This window comes from Bubalus bubalis, chromosome 20 (genome assembly GCF_019923935.1).
Source record: "Bubalus bubalis isolate 160015118507 breed Murrah chromosome 20, NDDB_SH_1, whole genome shotgun sequence".
In the NCBI taxonomy this organism is placed as follows: Eukaryota; Metazoa; Chordata; class Mammalia; order Artiodactyla; family Bovidae; genus Bubalus; species Bubalus bubalis.
Window position 1 is genome coordinate 44,929,465 of NC_059176.1, and position 22,470 is coordinate 44,951,934.

Here is a 22,470-nt window from a genome sequence, read left to right on the forward strand (position 1 = left end):
CAGGTCTGATGGGCCAGTGCCAACAGGCTCTGACACAGCAAATGCCTAGGACTCCAGAAGAGCAGAGTGAGCAATCGTGGTACTGGGAAGCACACTTACTGGGAACGTTAGCATCAATACTTGGAGCCTCAGTTTCCCCATCTGTAAAATGAAAGGGCAACAACCTGCCCCTTGGCAAAGTGATGATATAAGTGAACAACCCGGCCCCACTGGGTGCTTGACAGGTTGTTGCAGGCAGGTCTAACTGCCCTCTCCTCTCCCTTGAAGCAATCCCTGAGCACACTGCCCTAGTTGGAAATGTTCCCTGTTCTATTTATCTCACACCCGGACTCTTACACATCCTATTCTTTTTTTTCAGATTTGCAAATAGAGAAAATGGCCCTACAGCTGCTAATATGACTTTCTCGACAGAAAGACTAAAACTCCTTGGGGAAGGGGCTTGCAGGGATGGAACATAGTCATAAAAACAGCGATCTAACTGCTCTAGTTTGAGTTCATCCCAAGTCTGAAGGGCCCATCAGGGTAAGGTGAATAATGAGGGTGGGAGATGGGAGCCCTGGAGTGAGGAGAGGTCGGGATATGGGGAATCTGGGCTGAGGACAGGCACCACCCTGGCCCATCCGGCCAGATCTGGCAGATAAGCAGATGGGCAGGACCCCTGCAGACCGAGTGGTCCAACTTGCCTTTCCTCTTAGAGGAGAAGAGTGATGTCCCCGGAGGAGAGGTGAAAGATGAGAAGAGGGTAAGAAGGAGGCGACTGAGACCGAGGGAAGTCGAAGGCCACCATCTCTCAGGAGCAAGGGCTTCCCGGGCTGTTTTGCACCCTCCACCTCTTCCCCCTCCTCTTCCCCCGCTTCCTCCCCTCCGCCCATCCCCCTCCCTCCCTCTCCTCCCGCCCCGCCCGCCGCCCGGCCCGCCCCTCCCACTGTCCCGAGCGCATTTTGGCCTCCTGCCCCGCAGCCCTCCAAGCCAGTGCGCCGGCCGAGCAGTCACAGCCGCCGCGATGTGGGCCGTCCTGCCGCTGCTCTGCGCGGGAGCCTGGCTCCTGGGCGCCCCGGCTTGCGGCGCCGCCGAGCTGGCCGTGAACTCTTTAGGTACGGGGACTCCGGGGACGGGGACGGGGCGCCCCCGGAGAGGAGCCGGCAGGCCGGAGACTCTGGAGAACTTGGGCGGGTCCGGACTCCGCGCTTGGGAGGAGCCGGGCAGCGCACGTCGCAGGCCCGAGGCCCTGGGGCTCTGCGGGTCGGGACCGGAGTTCTGGAAGGGTGGCCTGTGTGATGCGTGGGGAGTGTGGGCTAGAGAAGGGAGAGGTTTGGAGGGTGAGCGTCTTGCGGGACCCGAGGAGCGGATGGATAGGTGCCCGGGGGTCCCCCTTGCTCAGGGGCGCTGACAGGAAACGCCCCAGCCAGAGGCTAGCAGGGACTTCCCAGCCTTTTCTGGCAGCTCCCACAGACTGGGCACAGGGGACGTCCCCAGGGGTGCCTTGAGAGCCTGTGAATGGGTTGGACCTGACCTTTCAAGGAGCCATAGCAGATTTACCCCCTGAAAACTGAGGCTGTTTGTTCCAAGGACCCAGGGTGTAAGGTCAAGCCCCAGGGCTCCCCTGTACGGCCCCAGGGCTTCCACTCAGGAAGCTGAGTGGTCCAGCTTCTGGCTGCTCTTACCCTAGTTCTGTTGCTGCAAATCCAACCACCTTCCCAAGCTAAAGGCTCTCCCGAAGGCCCTCCTGCCTTGCCCCTTGCCCACCACCCTCAGCCTCAACCCACCGCCCACAGGCTCTGACCTCAAGACCACCTGCCTCCTCACCCTGAGGACAAAGAAATGTAGCCAAAGTGCAGCCTGCTGCTGCTGCTAAGTCGCTTCAGTCGTGTCCGACTCTTTGCGACCCCAGAGACGGCAGCCCACCAGGCTCCCCCATCCCTGGAATTCTCCAGGCAAGAACACTGGAGTGGGTTGCCATTTCCTTCTCCAACGTGAGAAAGTGAAAAGTGAAAGTGAAGTCGCTCAGTCATGTCCGACCCTCAGCGACCCTCAGCGACTCTATGGACTGCAGCCCACCAGGCTCCTCCGTCCATGGGATTTTCCAGGCAAGAGTACTGGAGTGAGATGCCATTGCCTTCTCCAAAGAGCAGCCTGGGGATAGGACAAAGATCCCTGAGGCTGAATCTTTTCCACTAGAATCTTGCCTCATTCCTCCTGACCCAAAGATACAAGGAAGCCCCCCAGTCTTGCAGACCTAGGAGGACGCCCAGCTCAGCTCAGTCCCAGCCTAAAGAAACCCAGCTGCCCGCAAGCCAGGGCCGTGTGGCCTGCGTGGAGGAGGAGGGCTGGTGCTGGAAGCCGTTCTTCCAGAGTAGGGTTTGGCATGCTTCTCCTGTGAATAGCCAGATAGTAAATATTTAAGGCTTTTTGTGGACCACACAGTCTCTGTATCAGCTACTTAATTCTGTGCTGAAAGTAGCCAAAGGCGGTATGTAAATGAATGAACCAGTTGTGCTCCCAGAAACTTTTATTTAGACACATTGAAGTTTGAATTCAGATGATTTTAAAGTGCTACACAATGTGGTTTTCAAAAAAACATTTTTAAACGTGAACATTCTTAGCTCGTGGGCCATACAGAAACAAGTGGCAGGTCGGAGTTTGCTAACCCCTGTTCTAGATAGTACCATGTGCTCCCCGAAGCAGCACACAAAGAAAGGATGTATGCTTTCTTCCAAAAGTCACAATGGACTGCAGTGGGTCTAAGAGTAGTGTGCAAGGGTCACCAGATATCCTTCTGGCCCCACCCCAAGATCACCTCTGGCTTTTTCTCCCTCTGACCTCGAACGAAGGAGAAGTAGTGCTGGATTTTCACGCCTGCTTGTAGCTTTTGAAACCTCTGCAGGCAAACATTGGTCAGTTGTCCTAAACTCCATCTGCCTCAAGCCCTGGTCTTCTAAAGCCATCAGGCTTCCCTGGTGGCTCAGATGGTAAAGTGTCTGCTTGCCAATACAAGAGACCTGGATTTGATCCCTGGGTTGGGAAGATCCCCTGGAGAAGGGAATGGCAACCTACTCCAGTATTCTTGCCTGGGAAATCCATGGACACAGGAGCCTGGCAGGGTGCTCTGCATGAGGTCGCAAAGAGTCAGACACAACTGAGCAACTTTCACTTCACTTTTTCTCTTCTGAAGCCATCAGCTATAATGGCTAACCAAGATTTGCAGTCCTCTAAACCCCACACAGGGCATATCCTGGAGAAATGTGCATTTCTTTCTCAGGAAAAATGGCTGTCACTTGGTTTCTGGAACAGATCTATGACCCACAAGGAGAGAGCTAAATTCCACAGAACTGTGATCTTCCAGCTGCAGGGTGTGGATTGGTGGCACACATGTGTGTGCTCAGTTGTGTCCAATTCTTCGTGACCCCATGGATGACAGCCCACCTGGCTCCTCTGTCCATGGGATTCTCCAGGCAAGAATACCGGATGGGCTGCCATTTCCTCCTCCAAGGGATCTTTCTGACCCAGGGATCAAGCCTGTGTCTCCTGCATTGGCAGACAGATTCTTTACCACTGCACCACCTGGGAAGACCAGTGGAGGAACACGGAAAAGTACCAAGTGATACAGTACAGACAGTAAATCCATTTCCACACCCTTTACTTCCAAGTGTCAGCTGCTGGGGTCCTAGATATAATGTTTAGTAATAGAGTGCCATGTGATGTGGGGGTGTAGAAAGGAGTATGAGGAATTGCGTGACTTTGCTCTAAAACTTGCCTTCTGTTCCCAGAAGCAATAAGCAATCCTGCTTATCTGAGCAGAATTTCTCAGCCCTTTCAAGGGGCTGAGACAAAGATCAGAATTAATGCTAACCCATTCAGAAAAACAGGTAATAATCACTCATGAATATATAAATCCATGAGGAGGGCATTAATTAAGTTTAATTTACCTCATTAAGAGATGCCTCTCCAATGCAAGTTTACTTTTTATGTTTAACAATTACTTTTCATTAGGTATAATATATTTGACATGTTTTTAATCAGTTGGAGTCTTAATAATGATGATGACTTAATCCAGAATGAACTTTTATAATATCCAGAGGTATATGGGTCACCAGGAGTAACAGTAATTTAAATATATACTTTCCGTGCTTGTCATTGCATAAAAGGATACTAGAGCAATGAAGTATAAACAGATACTCCCTGGGACTTCCATTGTGGTCTAGTGGTTAAGACTCTGCACTTCCAATGCAGGGGGCATGGGTTTGATCCCTGGTCAAGGAACTAGGTCCTACATGCCCTGCAATGTAGCCCCCCAAAATAAATTAAACAGATGCTCCCTTAGGATAAAATTGTGTGAGATGTGGATGGAGATGGGCGTTCAAGGAGAAAAAGAAACTGTATGAACTATTCAGCTCTTATAGAAGGGCTTGTTCATGTTATTGATGGTGAATATCACATCCTGATGTTATATGGAATTCTTTGGCTGGCATCCTTTGAATACGATGGAACAGTCGTATTTTTAAACGTCATTAATTGCAATAAACTGGTGTACATCCTTTGCAGCTATTTAAATTTGAAATGCAATTTTACATTTAAAAATGTACAAGGGTGGATATAGTAAGAGTCTACAAACAACTAGGCAGCCCGTTTTTGTAAATAAAGTTTTATTGAAACAGTCATACCCCTTCATTTTCACACACGAGGGTAGAGTTGAGTAGTTGTAACAGACTGTAGAGATTGCAAAGTCTAGGATATTTACCATCTGTCCCTTTTTAAAAATTACTGACACAGGGTATATAAGGGTTTTTAAAGTATTTATTTGTGTTATCATGAATAACAAGCTCTCTGTTAAATTCAAAACTTTTTTTAATTTTATGTATTTATTTTTGGCCTCGCCATGCAGCATGTGGGATTAGTTCCCCAATCAGGGATCAAACCCCCTGCATTGGAACTACAGTGTTAACCACTGGATCAATAGGGAAGTCCTGGCATATAGGTTTTTAAATTAACTTCTTAAAATATGACACAGAAGAGAACACAAATCATTAAATATGCATTTCAGTGAATTCTCATCATCTAAACACACTCGTGAAACTTGGCACCCAGATGAAGCCACAGAACATTACCAGAACCCCACAAGCCCCCTTTGACTCCTAAGTATTACCATTATCCTGATTTTTAATACTATAGGTTAATGGCATGTACTTTTTAGAATTAATTTGGAGCACAAAAGCAGTAAGAATTTAGTTCCTTTTCAAATTCTGCATTATATACCACCATTTTTGGTGCTTTAAGTTTAACCCAGTTTATTAAAATACAAATCAGTTCTCTTGTGCCCCACTTGGCTATAGACATGACCACAAGGCACCCAGACCTAATTTTTTTTTTCTCCTTTTTGCAGAGAAGTTTCACTTTCAATCATGGATGGTGCAGGTCAGTGTCCAACTTCTTCTTTCTGAAGTTTCTCATTTCACTGTTTCCTGTTATCAGAACAGACCGTCCTAGATTTGAGACGATGAAGGAGGAATTTCCAGGCCCCATCCCCTGGGTCTTTCCCACATGGGGATGAGTCAAACGCTGCAAAAAGATTTCGTTAAGTGAGTTCCTTCCAAACAGTGGTCTGGTCCCCAGTAGTGAAGTTGGCTAGCAGCCTTGGAAATCTTCAGATTTATTTACATTTTTTGTATTCAAATCACATTGTGTAGCTGGCTGCAAAATCAATCGAAAAACACTGGTGTGCATATTTTTGAAAAATGGTGATTTCTGCCATGAACTTGACCTAGTGCCAGTTGTGGCCTCCAGGGCTGATCTAAATGTGACAGGTCATTCACCTGGCCTTCTCGATCTCTTAACTGACTCTACGGCAGCTGCATAGGCTTCATTCTGGCCACAGGCCCCTGGAGGCAGAGGGGTTCCTATATAAACCCAGGGCAGTGTCCCACCTCTAATACAGTTTTGGCCTGAGAATTATGGCAGGAAGAAAACCTCCATTCCTCCTCTTAGAAGACAAGACCGTTACCCTCTGGTAAGCAGCGTCCTGTTTCCATGACGTATTGCTTGCTAATGTGTTTCAGCATCAAAAGAAATACAGCTCAGAGGAGTACCACCACAGGCTGCAGGTGTTTGCCAGCAACTTGAGGGAGATCAACGCCCACAACGCCAGGAACCACACATTTAAAAGTACGTGGGGACACCTTGCCTCCAGGCCGCTCATCCCTGGGAGGAGAGAGCAGCTCAGATCTGGAAAGAAATGAATGATTACAGGGTCCACTGGGCTGGGGAGTGGGGCAGGGGGAGAGCAGCCACCCAGGCTCTGAAGCTGGGGCCGACCTCACATTCCAGCTCTGCTATTGTTCTCTGAGATTCAAGGGGTTGTAACTTTAGGGTGTCCCTCCAAAGGGTTGTGGTGTTTCTGCTTTCTGAGGGTCCAGCCCAGATGCTGAGCCCCTGGGCTGCCGAGGGGAGCAGTGCTTCTGGACTCACGAGCAGCTCCTTAGGACATCTGCCTTCAGTCTGGGTTCGTTTCACTAGAAACACGCTACATACACTGAGGACTCAGAAGTGATGGCACTGTCAACTGAGTGAGTAACATGGGCAGAAGCGTGAAGTGGAAGGAAACCTCAGTTTGAACCTCATTTCTGCCCAGTATTGGCTGTGTCAACCCTGGGGGGCATTGATAGCTCTGAAGTTTCACTGGACTGTTAAGTGGAGATCAAGGCTCCCCCCGCCAGGCTATGAAGACGGAAGGAGGTAACAGGTGGCAGGCACTTGGTGCAGGTGTGGTGGTTCAGTACCCGGACGTCCACCAGACCTACTAACGGGGCATCTAAAAAATGGGTGCCCAGGCCCCACCCCAGGCCCACTACGTCCGCATCTCTGGGGTGCAGCCCAGACACTGGTACTGTTCCCCAGGGAATTCCAAAGCACAGTCAGGCTGACCTTGGTGTAGTAAATTACAGTTGACCCTTGAACAGTGTGGGGTTAGAGGCACCGACTGTCCACACAGTTGAGAGTCTGAGTATAACTGATTGTCTGCCCTCCATATATGCATTTCCTCCATATGTGCACTTTCTCTGTATCCACGGTTCTGCATCCCATGATTACACCAACCCAGGATCATGTTGCCCTGTAGTATTTACTATTGGAAAAAAATCCATGTATAAGTGGATCTGCCTAGTTCAAACCATGTTGTTCAAGGGTCAACTGTAAAATCAACTATACCTCAATAAAAAAATAAATTTAAAAATTTGTTTTAAAACAGTTCAACTGCGTCCATTCCGTTTAAAAATTTAAAGAAGCCAAGTTGAGGGCCTGTAAATAGGACACGAGGGACCGTGAGATTTCATTATTTTTTTGTTTCTTTATTAGTGATCTACTGAACACCTCTGTTTTGTTTTTTGTTTGATTGTTTACTGTTCTGCCTTCTCTTTTTTCAGTGGGACTGAATCAATTTTCAGACATGAGCTTTGATGAATTAAAACGCAAGTATCTTTGGTCAGAGCCTCAGGTGGGTATTACTCACTGGGACCAAATCTGAGTCTTTTCTGCTTGGCTTTTTTTTTCCCGCTGCGCTGGGTCTTCGTTTGCTGAGAGGGCTTTCTTAAGTTGCAGTGAGTGGGTGCTACTCTCTGGTTGTGGTTCACAGCCTTCTTGCAGTGGCTTCTCTTGTTGCAGACTCTAAGGTGCGTGGGCTTCAGTAGTTGTGGCGCTTGGGCTTAGTTGCTCCGGAGCATGTGGGATCTTCCTGGAAGAGGGATCAAACCCGGGTCCCCTGCATTGGCAGGCAGATTCTTGACCGCTGGACCACCAGAGAAGTCCCAACTAATAATATTTTAGCATAAGTAATATCCAAAGTATTGCATGGGATGTACACTACAACTTTTTCATCATTGATCTAAAATTCAACTTTAACTGGGTGAACTGTATTCTTATTTGCTAAATCTGCCCTCCCTGTCCTAACTGCCCCAACTTGAGTCCCCCAAAGGACCTGTCATTTAGCATTTGGAACTAATAGGGTGCGATAAGATGGTTCTGACAACCATAATCTTTCTCATTCTCTTGTGGTGACTATTTTAATTACATACTTTTCCATCAGAAATGGGATTTTCCCCCCCTGAAAATTTAATTGTACAATAAAATTGTAATTTGTCATTTCAGAATTGCTCAGCCACCAAAAGTAACTACCTTCGAGGTACTGGTCCCTACCCATCCTTCATGGACTGGCGAAAAAAAGGAAATTTTGTCACACCAGTGAAAAATCAGGTATGCATGATGGTCCCCAGTTTTTCCTCCTAAACAGCCACATTTTCAGACAGTATGCCAGGAAGAAAAACTCAAGAGAATCCCAAAACACAAAGAGTAATATCCCCAACTCCATTATTTTTTCATTATCTCTCTAGCTACCTTCCTCCAAAAGGCCAGGAGGTCATTGTTTTTATGGATGTAGTTCCTCTTTGGGCTGAAGTGTACCCCTTCCCTCCTGCTCCACTGCCCTGTCTAAAGCTCCCCGCTGGCCCTGGGTCTCTTCTAGTCACCCTAAACATCTGTGCCCTTCTGTAACTGGATACGGGACCCCATTCCTACACATCTTTTCTTCCTGTCCTCCATCCACTCCACAAGGCACCAGGTCCAGCCCCTCCCTCGCCCTCTGCCTCCCTCAAGGGAGCTGCAGGTGGTCAACGAACAGCATGGAACCCCGCATTGCAGACGTGCTCTGAAGAGCGCCTCCTGCACGACACAGCGTGCCAGGCAAGGCAAGTGGTGGCACGTTCCTGCACTGAGGGCTGAGGGTCCCGCACACTGCTGGGTCCTGGAGAGTCTGGGCCCTGCTGTCCCCGGAAGCGACGGTGCAGTGGCCATCTTCAGAAGCATTCCCACCTCTTGCTCCCAGGAAACACAGGGTGAAGGTTGCCTTCCTGGTAGCACTTGGCTTTCCACTGAAACTCGCCATGAGAAACATTTTCTCCTTTTCCTGAAATCCACGTGACGCAGCCATGATGCCCCCAGGCTCACTGAATTCCCAGAGCCTGCCTAGTGAGCTAGACGGTTCAACGAGAACCCAGAAGCCAAAACGAGCCTCCACTTCAGCAGAGGGGTAGGATGAAGTCAGTCCCCTCCCCCAAGACCCCAGGGTGGCTTTTAACCATCTGAGAATCCCGGGACAGTTCAAAGCCCAACAGGTATTCAATGTGGAAGCCTGAACCCCCTCACCCTCTGGGCAAGGAAGAAGCAGAGGTCTGCCAAGGATGTTCTGGGTCCTCTCGCTAGCTAGCTATCAGGCAGGAGAGAGACCCCTGAGCAGAGGGGCCGGAACAAGGTGGTCACCCCTGTGGGTGTGTATGGGCTCTCACTATAGCCACAATATGGTTACAGGTGTGAAGACAGGATCTGACATTAGCTCAGTAGCCTCAAGGGAGGCTGAAGGTGCAAAGCAAGTGGGTCTCCACTCAAGGCCTGCTCTGTCTCTTTCCTCAGTGGCCAAGCCCACCTCCTTGACCAGAGATCAGGCCCTCCCCTCCCGCTGCCAAGGGAAGGATTTGAGAGGAAGAGACTGGGGATGGGGGGAGGGTGAAGGCTCTTTCCAGGAGACAAGCAAGGAGGAGTGGACAAGAACAGTGAGGAAAGGATCTTAGGAGATGTTTCAGAAGTAGTCTATGGACGGTTGAGCCAGTGAAGGGCAGAAAAGGGACAAAGATGGGGATAAGAGAAAGATGCTGACAGCAGCTGGTGTTACTGAGCCCGTGGGGTAACTGCATGACTGGCAAGATCTTATCTGCACTTCTGACAGTTCTGTGGGGCAAGCATGGTGGTTCCCGTTTTACAAGTGATGAAACTGGGGGATGGGGAGACACCCCTTGCCCAGCTCACATAGTGGGTGGGGGCAGGACTGTGATCTGAAGTAGGCGACACCTGGCCCCAATGAGGTGTCAGGAGACTGGTCAGTGGCCGTGATCATGGTAGAGGACAGGGAGATGGATGGCTGGGCAGGACACACAGGGTCTATGGTGTCTGGGGTGTATACTGGTGGGGTCCTCTGGGAGACAGGTGGTCTGGGTCTGGGCAGAGGTCAGAGCTGAAGTGGGGTCTGGGAAGTTGTTAGTTTAAAAGGACTGTGGGTGAGATTGGAGGGGGAAAGGTGAGAGAGAAGGTTCTGGAAACAGGACTTTGGTGAGTCCTTCTGTTGGGAGCAGTGGAAAGAAGAGAAGCCAGCAGGAGATTCAGAAGCAGAGAGACTTCCCAGGCAGTCCAGTGGTTAAGACTCTGAACTTCCACTGCAGAGGGCGTGGGTCGATGCCTGGTTGGGGAATTAAGATCCCTTGTGCCTCGTGGTGCAGCAAGGAAAGAAAAAAAGTAGAATGACATGTAGAACAGCACAGAATGGAGTCAGGAGGAACTCTGGCCCTTGCAGGACAGTGGGGGTTGGTCAGCGAGGGGCCAGATGGGGGAGTGCACAGCTGCTGCTGCCCTTTTACAAGCCTCAGTTTTCTCATCTGTAACATGCGGAGAAGGATGCCGGCCACTTGGGGCTTGTGAGGATCAGCACGGACAGATGTGAGTTGGGGCGTGGTCCACTGAGGTTCTTGGGAGCTTGAGGGGCCCAGGTTCTGACTCCCTTTCTCCACTCTGGCCTCCAGGGCAGCTGCGGCAGCTGCTGGACCTTCTCCACCACCGGGGCCCTGGAGTCGGCTGTCGCCATAGCAACGGGGAAGTTGCCCTTCCTGGTGAGTGACCAGCCGTGGGGCGGGGTGGGATGTGGGGAGTGTGGGATCAGGGTCTCCTCCTGCAGGGGTCACAGCTTGGCTCTGAGCCCTGACTTGGTGGGGCAGGCCAGGCCTTCAGGCTTCTTCAGGGCATTAGATGAGAGTGGCCATGTCAGCTGGACTTTGTGTCCCAGTCTCATGGATATTTGGCATGCAAACCTCCCCTGACGGTTTGGAAGCACTGAGGCTCATTCCTGAGTGGGTCTGGGTGTTCCTCGGTCTGGGAACCCAGGGCCTTCAGAGAGCAGAGCCTGCCTGGGAGGCAGCCCTGTAGGAGCTGCACCCCCTCCCAGGCTGGTCGTCTTCCTGCAGGGGAGAGCTAGGACCTGTGTATTCACCTCCGGAGCCCCCAGAGCAAGGGGTGACTGTCGGACCACGGCGTCCTGCATAGGGAAGCAGGGGAAGAGAGGGCTAGACTGGCGAGGGCCACCAGGGCTGGGGAGTAGAGAAGGCCTGTCCCCTCCCTCCCACATGCCACCATGGGGGCCCACCTATGTGCACCCTTCAGGCCCCTCCTCACCCTCTCACATGCCGGCTTGGCTGCCAGGTCATCACTGAGCTCTTCCCCAAAAGGCGCTGGCTCTGGGCTGGCCCCTTGGACACAGAGATGGACCTCGCCCTGGGGGAGTATAACCTGATCCTCCTGACCCAGAGCTGGCGGGGCCACGGGTGTGGTCGGCTCAGGGGGCCCTGAGCTGGGGGCTCTCCCAGTGAACACCTAGCTCACTGGGTACATGTTCCTTCTCCAGGCTGAGCAGCAGCTGGTGGACTGCGCCCAGAACTTCAACAACCACGGCTGCCGAGGGTACGTCCCAGACCAGGGTGGGGAGACCTGGAGCCCCTTCTTATTTCCCGGGGTTACTTCTGTTGGGTCTAGGATGGGCCGAGACTCTGTCCTGGGTGGAAGCAAAATTGGCCCCGCTTAAAGAGGAGGATGGTCACCCCACATACCCGAGGTCCATCAGCTGGAGTGGGCAGAGCTATAACCCAGGCCCGGGCCTGTCTGCTCCCAGAATCTGTCCTCTTTCCCTGTTGTCACTGGCTGTCACCCCTCAGCACATTTGGCCTCATCCACCACCCGGGCCTCTGTGTGAGTGGCCAAAACAATTCACAGAATGAGAAGCACGTTGTCCTGCAGAAGCAAGATCCACACATGGGTGTCTGGTCGGCTGTCTGCGAATTCTCTAGGGCAGCAGTCCCCAACCTTTTTGGCACCAGGGGCTGGTTTCATGGAAGACGATTTTCCCATGGACTGGGGGTATGGGGAGGGAGATGGAGTGGGGATGGTTTCAGGATGATTCAAGTACAGTACATTTATTGTGCTTTTATTCTAATCTAATGTTGATGATGACAGGAGGTACCGGTCCGCGGCCGGGAGACTGGGGTCCCCTGCTCTAAAGCTCTGGCTGCCCCAGCTCTGCAGGCTGTGTGAAGGAGCTTTTCTATAGATGAGGTGCCATGTTCAGGCAGAAACACTGTATTTTGCCAGGCCTGCTCTCTTGGCCCCTTTATTTATTTATTGAGGTCTAGTTTAACTACAGTGTTGTGTTAATTACTGCCATACAGCAAAGTGACTCAATTATACATATCATTGTTGTTCAGTCAGTAAGTCGTGTCCGACTCTTTGCAACCCCATAGTTATACACATATTAAAAAGCAGAGACATCACTTTGCTGACAAAGGTCCGTATAGCCAAAGCTATGGTTTTTCCAGTAGTCATGTACCAATGTGAGAGTTGGACCATAAAGAAGGCTTAGCACCAAAGAATTGATGCCTTTGAACTGTGGTGCTGGGGAAGCCTCTTGAGAGTCCCTTGGACAGCAAGGAGATCAAAGCAGTCAATCCTAAAGGAAATCAACCCGAAATACTCATTGGAAGGACTGATGCTAAAGCTGAAACTCCAATACTCTGGCCACCTGATGCGAAGAGCTGATTCATCGGAAAAAACACTGATGCTGGAAAAAACGGAAGGCAGGAGGAGAAGAGGGCAGCAGAGGATGAGATGGTTGGATAGCTTCATTGACTCGATGGACATGAGTTTGAACAAACTCCGAGAAATAGTGAAGGACAGGGAAGCCTAGCGTGCTGCAGTCCATGGGGTCACAGAGAGTCAAATATGACTTAGCGACTGAACAGCAACAGTTATATACACATACATACATTCTTTTCCATATTCTTTTCCATTATGGTTTATCACAGGATATTGAATATACAGTAGGACCTTGTTGTTTATCCATTCTAGATATACCAGTTTGCATCTGCTAACCCCAAACTCCCAGTCTGTCTACCTACCTAATGGCCTATTCTTCAAACGGGTTATTAGGGATTGACTCATGGTTCCCAGTGTCTCCAGCCCTCATCTCCTCCTCACATGCAGTGCTCTAAGACCTTTCCTGTGCACACAGGTATAAAGCCAGGCCTCTCGTGTTCCCCCAGAGCAGGCTCCCAGCCTTGCCTCCCGCCCCCTCCCAGCGGCCCAGCCCTCTCCCAGGCAAGTCCTGCTTCAGCAGCAGCCAGCACAGGAGTCTCCTGCAGGGAACCACGCTCAGGCTCGTCCTGGGACTCAGGGCTGAAGTCACGGCCCCCAGCCCCGCCAGGGCAGACGTCTGGCACGCCCCAGCCTCGGCAGGCCCTGCCTCTATCGGGGCCGGTCCCAGGTGGGCACAGCTGTGTGTGCTTCTTGCAGGGGTCTCCCCAGCCAGGCCTTCGAGTACATCCGGTACAACAAGGGCATCATGGGTGAAGACACCTACCCCTACAGGGGCCAGGTAACTCGGGCAGCCTGGTCTCCGTCTTCTTGGTCTGCAGGGCACTCCATCTCTGTGCTCCCAGCCTGGGCTCCGTCTTCTTGGTCTGCAGGGCCCCCCAGAGCCCCCTATCTCTTTTCTCCCAACCTGGGTTCCATCTTCTTGGTCTGCAGGGCGCTCCATCTCTATTCTCCCAGCCTGGGCTCTGTCTTCCTGGTCTGCAGGGTGCCACATCTCTGTTCTCCCCGCCTGGGCTCCATCTTCTTGGTCTGCAGGGCCCCCCTGGGCTCCCCCCATCTTTGTTCTCCTAGCCTGGGCTCCATCTTCTTAGTCTGCAGGGCCCCCATTTCTGTTCTTCTCCCAGCCTCAGGACACACCCCTCCCCTGCACCCTCTTGAGGACTCCTACTCCCTCCTGAATTCTGTGTTGTCTCTTCATGTTCACTCCTTCGCCTCCTCTGTTTATCTGAGCCCTGGTGCTCAGCTGTCCTGGGGCCTCTTCGCCCTGTCCATGGCAGCACCATCTCTGCTCATGGCCTGGCCCGCACCTCCTGCCGAGGGTGCACGAGAATGCCATCTATGGGCTTCTACACTCCGTATCCATGTAGACAGTGCTCCTGGGCCTAGGGCCTCCCCTCTCACCTCAGCCCCGCCTGTGCATGGCCGGGCACCTTGACTTTCCCCCAAACCCAGGACTCTCCTCCGGTGTTGCCCCTCCTAGAAATGGGAGGCACCACCTTTCCCGAAAACCTCTTGGCTACCTGTGTCCCTTTCTCAGGGCAGTCCCCCTGCCCAGACCCTCCCCCCGCCAGAGACCTTCTTGCTTCTGCTCCTTGGTCTGTCCTATGTCCCTTCCCCCACTCAGCCCTTGGTCCCCCTTCATCCTGGATCCCCAAGGGTGGTCTGTCCTGGGGCCACTCTCCCCCAGGGGCTGCCAGAGAGGCCTCTCAGACTAAGCTCTGGGTACACTCAGTTCAGAACTCTTCAAAGGCTTCCCAGGGCCTGCAAGATAAACTCCAGACTCTCCAGCCTGCCTTCCAAGTCCCTCTGCCTGAATCTGTCTGCCCAGTCTTGTCTTTGACTTCACTCTCTCCTTGGAAACCTTCCGCTCCCGCCCAGCCGCTTGCTGCTACCTAAACTTCAGGTCCTGCGTTGTCATCCTGCCTGTCTCTCCGTCTCAGAGGGGCTTGCTCTTCCCTGCACGTGTCCTGCCTCTTGTTGGTCATCTTCCCTGGACTGTCACTGGGCCTCCCTCCCCTGCCGTGCAGGCTCTTACTGGGTTCCTTTTCTTGGCAAGCCTCCTTGGACTGGGTCAGGCCCCTTCCTCGTGCTTGCACCTCTGCCAAAGCCAGCATGGTCTCCTCCCACTGGACTGTAACGTCCTCAGGGACAAGGATGCCTCTGATTCTCTCCTAAGTGATCCCCCTCACCCAAGTTCTGGTACCTGTAGCTTTTGCTTTGTCAATGTTATCAAATTGCACAGGGTGGCGAGGGCGGGGTAAGCATCCCCAACCTGTATCCCATGACCTTTGCCCCCTGAACAGGATGGTGACTGCAAGTACCAGCCCAGTAAGGCCATTGCTTTTGTCAAGGACGTAGCCAACATCACACTGGTGAGTACCAACCCTTCCTTGCGATGGGGAACACGTTCTGATCAGGAGGCAGCCTCCACTGGCGTCGGATGGCCAAGGGGCATAGCATGGCAGCCTTTCTGGGCAGCACATCCCTTTGATTGAAAAGTTTTTGATTATCAGTGAATGTCAGTCACCGTGATGGCCGCAGGGTGTAAGACAGAAGGGATAGAGCAGGAGTCGGCGGTCAGATGCTCTGGTCCTGGCCCGTCTGCACAAGTCTTCATTCTTTCTTATCTTTAATTTTTGGCTGCACTGGGTCTTCACTGCTGCACTGGCTTTCTCCAGTTGCAGTGTGTGGGATTCTCATTGCAGCGGCTTCTCTTATTGCAGAGCATGGGCTTCAGTCGTTGCAATGTGGGCTCAGCAGTTGTGGTGCTCGGGCTTAGTTTTCATTGCTCCATGGCACGTGGGACCATGGATTGGACTTGTATCCCCTGTGTTATTAGGCAGATTTTTAACTACTGGATGACCAAGGAAGTCCCAATATTAAACACTTTAAATTACAGTCTCTCAAAGATTACATGTACTTAACAGTGAAATGATATACATGAATCTGTGGCTTTGAGTTTGGTTCACTTTTTTTTCAAATTCACTTGTTTGGCTGCGCTGCGTCTTCATTGCTGTGCGCGGGCTTTCTCCAGTTTCAGCGACCGGGGGCTACTCTTTGTTGTGGTACACAGGCTTCTCACTGCAGTGGCTTCTCTTGTTACGCAGCACAGGCTCTAGGTGCACGAGCTTCAGCAGTTGCAGAACACAAACTCAGTAGTTGTGGTGCATTGGGCTTAATTGCTCCATCACATGTGGTATCTTCCTGAACCAGGGATTGAACCCATGTCCCCTGCATTGGCAGGTGGATTAACCACTGGGCCACTAGGGAAGTCCCAACAGTAGCTTCCATCTAATCGAAGTACGTGCATGCACTCGGCACTAGTAGCAAGAGTTTATGGAGTGTTCAGTTCAGTTCAGTCACTTAGTCGTGTCCGACTCTGTGACCCCACGGACTACAGCATGCCAGGCTTCCCTGTCCATCACCAACTCCTGGAGCTTGCTTAAACTCATGTCCTTCGAACCAGTGATGCCATCCAGCCATCTCATCCTCTGTTGTTCCCTTCTCCTCCTGCCCTCAATCTTTCCAAGCATCAGGGTCTTTGCCAATGAGTCAATTCTTCGCATCAGGTGGCCAAAGTATTGGAGTTTCAGCCTCAGCATCAGTCCTTCCAATGGATATTCAGAGTTGATTTCCTTTAGGATTGACTGGTTGGATCTCCTTGCAGTCCAAGGGACTCTCAAGAGTCTTCTCCAACACCACAGTTCAAAAGCATCAATTCTTCAGCGATCAGCTTTCTTTATAGTCCAACTCTCACGTGCCTACATGACTACTGGAAAAACCATAGCTTTGACTAGATGGACCTTTGTCGACAAATTATGTCTCTGGTTTTGAATATGCTGTCCAAATTGGTCATAGCTTTTTTCCAAGGAGCAAGTGTCTTTTAATTTCATGGCTGTAGTCACCATCTGCAGTGACTTTGGAGTCCAAGAAAATAAAGCCTGTCACTGTTTCCATTGTTTCCCCATCTATTTGCCATGAAGTGATAGGACCAGATGCCATGATATTCATTTTTTGAATGTTGAGTTTTAAGCCAGCTTTTTCAGTCTCCTCTTTCACTTTCATCAAGATGCTCTTTAGTTCCTCTTTGCTTTCTGCCATAAGGAGTGTACCAACCACTTAACTTGTGTTATCTCCTTTAGACTCAAGACAACCTTAGGAGATAAGGGTCATTATTGCCTTCATTTTATAGATGAAGAAAGGTTCAGAGTGGTTAAGTAACTTGACCAGGGCTGCAGAACTACAAGTGTAAGCTGGACTGAAACAGAGATCATGGCATTCCAGAACCTTTAATTGGGATGTTTCTGACTGTGATACATTTATCTTGAGAAAACAGCTGGTTTCTCTTAGACACACTCACCAGGGGCTGACCCACTCTGGCCCATTTGAAGCCCATTAAGAGGTGGATTGGGGGTCAATCCAATCCCTTTTGCCTGGTGCCCAAGAGAAGCTTGTCTGTGACACATGCAGGCCCTGAGGAGCAGGCCAGCATGGGCTCCAGCCCTCCTTGGCCATGAGAATGGCCAGCCCCATGACACCCACCACCTCTTGGTGGGCAGGCCTTCCTGGTCTCACCAGCCCTGACAAGGCCTTTGCTGAGCACAAGGAAGGAAGCAGCTTGCTTTCCAGGCAGTCATTTGCCATTTGCAGCCAGGTCTCTGCCCCTTCTCCAGGGAGAGAGGACTGAGGAAGGCTGGTGCCCTGACGTCTTCAGCCTGCCCCTCCTTCAGCAGAGCCCTGGCCTCAGCTCTTCCTTATTTCAACTCCCCAAGGTCTCTAGCCAGGGGAATGGCCTCCTCAGCTCATGGTAACCCAGTGGTTCCCAGCACAGATGCTTTAAGAAATCCTGCCTTGGACCCACCCCAGAGATGCTAACATTATTGACTGGGGTGCAGCTTGGGCATTGGGATTTTTTTTAAAGCCCCCCAGGTTACTGCAAAGAATTTGCCTGCCAGTGCGGGAGACTCGGTTTCGATCCTTGGGTCAGGAAGATCCCCTGGAGGAGGAAATGGTTACCCACACCAGCATGGATTACAGTCCATGGGGTTGCAAAGAGTCCGATGCGACTGAGACTGAGCACAAGCACAGCTGGTTCCAACTGCTGCTGTCTGCCCCTAGGAAGCCCCGGACTTCTTCCCACTGCCCCACCCCGACCCCAAGCTGGCGGGGCTGAGTCCTTCTCAGGCACACAGTCCTTTGCCAGGTCTTCTTGTTTCTACCGCCATCTGAGCCTTGTCTGCTCACGGACTTCTAACCCCAGTGTTCTACCAAAAACAGCAATGAAAGCTCCTTAGACTAGATTTGTGGGTGCAGGGGTCCTGGGGATGGGAACAGGGAGTCCCACTCACCTCTGCACCTCTGGGAGCTCACGGGAGGGCTGTGGCATGTGGTTGTGAGAGAGTGAATGAGTCGCCACTGCACCCTGTGCTCAAACCCAAAGGGTGCAGGATTCTCTTGGAGCGAAGCAGGGAGGCCCAGCAAGGTCCAGGGAGGTCATAAGGGAGGCAGGGTTTCAGGGGAGGGGCCATAAGCAAATAGAAAACACAAAGGATCCTGGCCATTCTCTCACAAGAGGGCTGTGCTGTGCTTAATCATTGTCGTGTCTGACTCTTTGCAACCATTTGGACTATAGCCTACCAGGCTCCTCTGTCCAAGTACAAGAGTACTGGTGTGGGTTGCCAATTCCTCCTCCAGGGAATCTTCCCAACTCAGATCAAACCCATGTTTCTTTCATCTCCTGCATTGGCAGGCAGGTTTTCTACCACTGCATCACCTGGCAGGGGACCCACACCAGCTCCCAGTGTCCAGGACAGGCTCTGCTTATAAGGAAGGGCAGTTCCCCTTTGGTGGCAGCTTTTTGGTCTAAAACACCCTTCTCTTCCCTCCTCTGTGCCTGTTACCTACTTTGGAGCAAAGGACCACATTTCTCCCGTGGGGTGGGGAAGTGGCAGGGGCCAGTGTGTCCACCTGTCCACCCCTCTGTCCACAGAACGACGAGGAGGCGATGGTAGAGGCCGTGGCCCTACACAACCCCGTGAGCTTCGCCTTCGAGGTGACTGCTGACTTTATGATGTACAGAAAGGGCATCTACTCCAGGTGAGCAGGACCCCAGCATCCTCAGGGGAGGAGGGGCAGGTGGGCTCCCCATGGCCGGGCCCGGGACTCACTCCGGGTCTGACTGTTTCTCCACCCATGCCACGTTTGCTGGCCTATAACATCGCCCTGCAGCCCTGAGGGTCAGGATCCCCGGTCCCCGAGTTGGGGAGGAGAGGAGTCACACAGCAGGTCTGGGGCCCCTGTTTGAGCCCAGAGCTCCCCGTCGCTCAGCCAAAGAGCTGCCTCTGGTGATAAACACCCATGGTCAAAGCTGTGAAGATATGAAACAGGGAAGGGAAACCAGCTGCTCCCAGATGCAGAATCCCGTGCTGAAGGGTCATCGAGGAGTTCTCTAGTGTGGGCTTCCTCTCATCCATTCCTCTTGCCTATTTTACAATGAGTGAGTGCAGCCACTTCCGGTCGCTGCCCGGCATCTCCTCAATGGCCTCGATTGCAGTCTGGCCAGTCCTAAATGCAAGCGTGTTCCAGGACTTTCTCCTCTGCCCTCTTCTCACATATGCCTTGAACTCCATGGCCAACTGTTTGCTGAGTCTCCAAGCCCCCTTCCGCCAGCGGGCCTCTTGAGCATTAGACCCTGAGAGGCAAGGGCCTCCCTACCACATGAAGCTGGACAGCCCGCAGGGACCTCAGATCCTGCCTGTCTCCTCCCCCTTATCAGATGCTGCCCCATGATCGCTGCTCAGAAACGTGTTGTCCTCTCTCCCCCTGCATCTCTCACCATCGCCTCCTTACTGCTTTGTTCCTGTGCCCCCACTAATGGTCCATCCTCCACCCTGAGCCAGTCAGCTTCTGAACACCCTTCTCGCCACACCACTTCTGTACACACACACACACACACACACACCCCCCCCCCATGGTCCCATGTCTTAGCTTGGCTCAGGGAGCCTCTATCATCCGTCCTTTCTCCAAGTTCAAATCCCATCAAAGACACCCACGTCCTCCCTGTTCCACCCTGCTCCTCTGCCCATGGAATTTCCCAGGCAAGAATACCGGAGCAGGGTGTCCTTTTCTACTCCACTGAGCACCCACCTTCCCAGGGAAGCCTTCCTTGCCCCCACACCCTGCCCATTCTGTTCCCACTTGATTGGGTCCGCTTCCCTTGGGCTCTTGTCAGCCCCCCAGTTGTCACTGTATAGAACCAGCCTCTTTGCCTGCCCGCTCCCTGCCAAAGGGAGCTTCCTAGATCCAGGAGCACAGTTGGGCATGCTGCTGGTGTCCCACACTTTGCCTTCACCAGGCCTGACACGTGTCAACAGCTCAGTTACACACTGGTTGAATGATTCCATGGCCACTGCAGCTCGTCCGCGTGAACACTTCTCTTGCCTTGTGACTAAACCAACGTTAACTCACCACCTGCAGTGCCTCCCAGTCCCCACTCTGGAAAACAATGCTCTAAATCACTTGCTGGGTGTGACTGAATCATATTTTATCCTTTCATCTTTTTTTTGGCCACGTGGCATGTGGGATCTTAGGTTCCCGATCAGGGATCAAACCCACACCCCTTGCACTGGAAGCACAGCATCTCAACCACTGGACTACCAGAGAAATCCCACCCTTTCCATATTTTCAAGCTTTTATTTTCCTTTTCCAGTACTTCCTGTCATAAGACTCCAGATAAAGTAAACCACGCAGTGCTGGCTGTTGGGTACGGAGAAGAGAAAGGGATACCCTACTGGATTGTGAAGAACTCTTGGGGCCCTCACTGGGGAATGAAGGGGTAAGCAGCTTCTAGGTCCCATGTACTGAGAGGGTGGCGTGATTGCCCAGGTCTGGGGGGCCCTTGGTGGGAGGGAGTGTGTGTGTCTCCTCCGCCTCAATGTGGCTTCCGAGAAGGGGCTGCTCAACAGCCTTAGCCCAGGCCAGAAAGAGGGGAATTTGAGGATGTAACCTTCACACCCCTCAAGAACCCTCCAGCAGCCCCTCTCCCATCCCAGACGCCAGATTATAATGACTGTGTATCCAGGCACAGGAGGCCGTTTGGTTCAGTGGGTTCTGTGACCACCGCTAAGAGACAGTCCACAACACAGGGCCCAGCTGGGACTCAAGCCATGTCTGGGAGGCCCTGAGGGAGAGAAACCAAAGGAACAAGTTTACCGATGGTGGACAGCCCCTCCTTCTAGAAGGGGCTGCAGTCAGGTGGCCTGGGGACATATCTCAATGTGACTTTGTGTCTCTCCAAGTCTCAGACTTGATGTCCTCATCTGAGGAGGGCTCCCCAACATGAGGCCAACTAGGCGAGGCTGAGAAGGGGGCCCTCAGGAGATTCTGGAGAGAAGTGAAGCAGGGACAGAATAATGGGAGAGAGTTCATGCGGTGGCCAAGTCAGGTTTCCTGGAGACCAGTAAACCCAGCGCTACTCTTTTGTGAATAAATGGGAGGGCCTAGCCCCTGGAGTCAGATCTTGGCCAGGCCTCAGCCCCTCCCTCTGCCCAGGTACTTCCTCATTGAGCGCGGGAAGAACATGTGTGGCCTTGCGGCCTGCGCCTCCTTCCCTATCCCCCTGGTGTGAGCCCCGGCGGCAATGACGGGTCAGTGGAGAAAGCGAGGACCAGGCAGTCGGGGGCCCAAGATCCTGCCCTGGAGGACGTGTTGGGAGACCACCCCTAACCCGTGGCCCTGCACTCTGCCTGGAAACCCAGAGAAAACTGGTAGGTGAATCCCACGGAGCAACAAGCCTGCCCACGTCTTCTGCTACAGAAGTCACCACCAGCCGCATGCCTTACACGTGGTTTCTCATTCATCAATCCCTTGTGGACAAGGAATATTCTTTCTTCCCAGAAGGGCTGCATTTCACATTGGGGAGAAGCTCCACTGTCTCCTCTGTGGTCTTTTAATAAACCTGCAGTGGGCACCTCCTGAGCCAGGTCTGTGCTGTGGGCTGGGGTCTGGGTCTGTCTCCAGGCCATCTCCTAAGAGGGAGGCACCCGGGGGTGGCTGGCTCTCTGGCTCGAAGGATGGCATGCAAGGGTGCTGGTGCAGCTATCTCCCAGGTGGGGGACCCTGGATGAAAGAGCAGATTTGCTTGACGTTTTGAGCATGTGGGGAGGGAGGAGGAAATACACCAGGCTCTGGCAGAGAGTGACCTCAACCCACAGGATCGGTTAAGAAGCCTTTCTCTCCTCATGGCCTCCCCATGCTCAGCTTCCTGCTCCCGGCTCACCTGTCCCACCCCTTGGGATGGCCCCTATGTCTCCCTTACCAGCCCCTTCCTTCCCCTGACCCTCCTGCCACATCCACCATCCCAACGTGTGTCTGTGGAGCCTCTGGCCCCTGGGGAGCAGGGTCTGCAGCATGAGTTGGTGCTGTCTGTCCTATAGGACACACTTTCCTAACAAGAAAAGCTTTCCAGACTTCCCTGGCAGTTCAGTGGATAAGACTGCACTCCCAATGCAGGGTCGTGGGTTCAAGCCCTGGTCGGGGAACAAAGATCCCCCATGCTGCCTGGAGAGCAAAAAAAAAAAGAAAAAAGCTTTCATGTCATTTACAGCAGCTGTATTCATAATTACCCAAATGTGGAAATAACCACATTCATCATATGACAGAAATGAAGAAAATGTGGTCTATGCATATGACGGAATGTTGTTCAGACATAAAAGGGAAGGAAGTTCTGATATAGGCTATCACAGG

At 52.1% G+C, this 22,470-nt stretch overlaps 1 protein-coding gene across 2 annotated transcripts; it reads left to right on the forward strand.

Annotated features, from left to right (window-relative positions):
* Positions 1-919: 919 nt before the first annotated feature.
* Positions 920-21,702, forward strand: CTSH (cathepsin H). 2 transcript variants are annotated; one of them, XM_006044018.3, is made up of 12 exons: positions 934-1,094; positions 5,381-5,412; positions 6,054-6,159; positions 7,416-7,486; positions 8,137-8,241; positions 10,614-10,700; positions 11,489-11,544; positions 13,426-13,507; positions 15,030-15,098; positions 18,716-18,822; positions 20,435-20,560; positions 21,277-21,702. In XM_006044018.3, the coding sequence occupies exons 1-12, from the start codon at positions 1,004-1,006 to the stop codon at positions 21,350-21,352; spliced, it is 1,008 nt and encodes a 335-aa protein (XP_006044080.2). In that variant the 5' UTR covers positions 934-1,003; the 3' UTR covers positions 21,353-21,702. The 2 variants fall into 2 exon arrangements, with proteins under 2 accessions (XP_025127173.2, XP_006044080.2); XM_025271388.2 differs by lacking the exons at positions 18,716-18,822; positions 20,435-20,560; positions 21,277-21,702 and having other exon boundaries at positions 920-1,094; positions 13,426-13,539; positions 13,591-15,098.
* Positions 21,703-22,470: the final 768 nt, after the last annotated feature.

Coding starts and splice junctions, on each gene's coding strand:
- CTSH (XM_025271388.2), top strand. CDS start 1,004: ATGTGGGCCGTCCTGCCGCTGCTCTGCGCGGGAGCCTGGCTCCTGGGC. Junction 1,095..5,380: donor GCTGGCCGTGAACTCTTTAG/GTACGGGGACTC, acceptor TCCTTTTTGCAG/AGAAGTTTCACTTTCAATCA. Junction 8,242..10,613: donor TCACACCAGTGAAAAATCAG/GTATGCATGATG, acceptor TCTGGCCTCCAG/GGCAGCTGCGGCAGCTGCTG.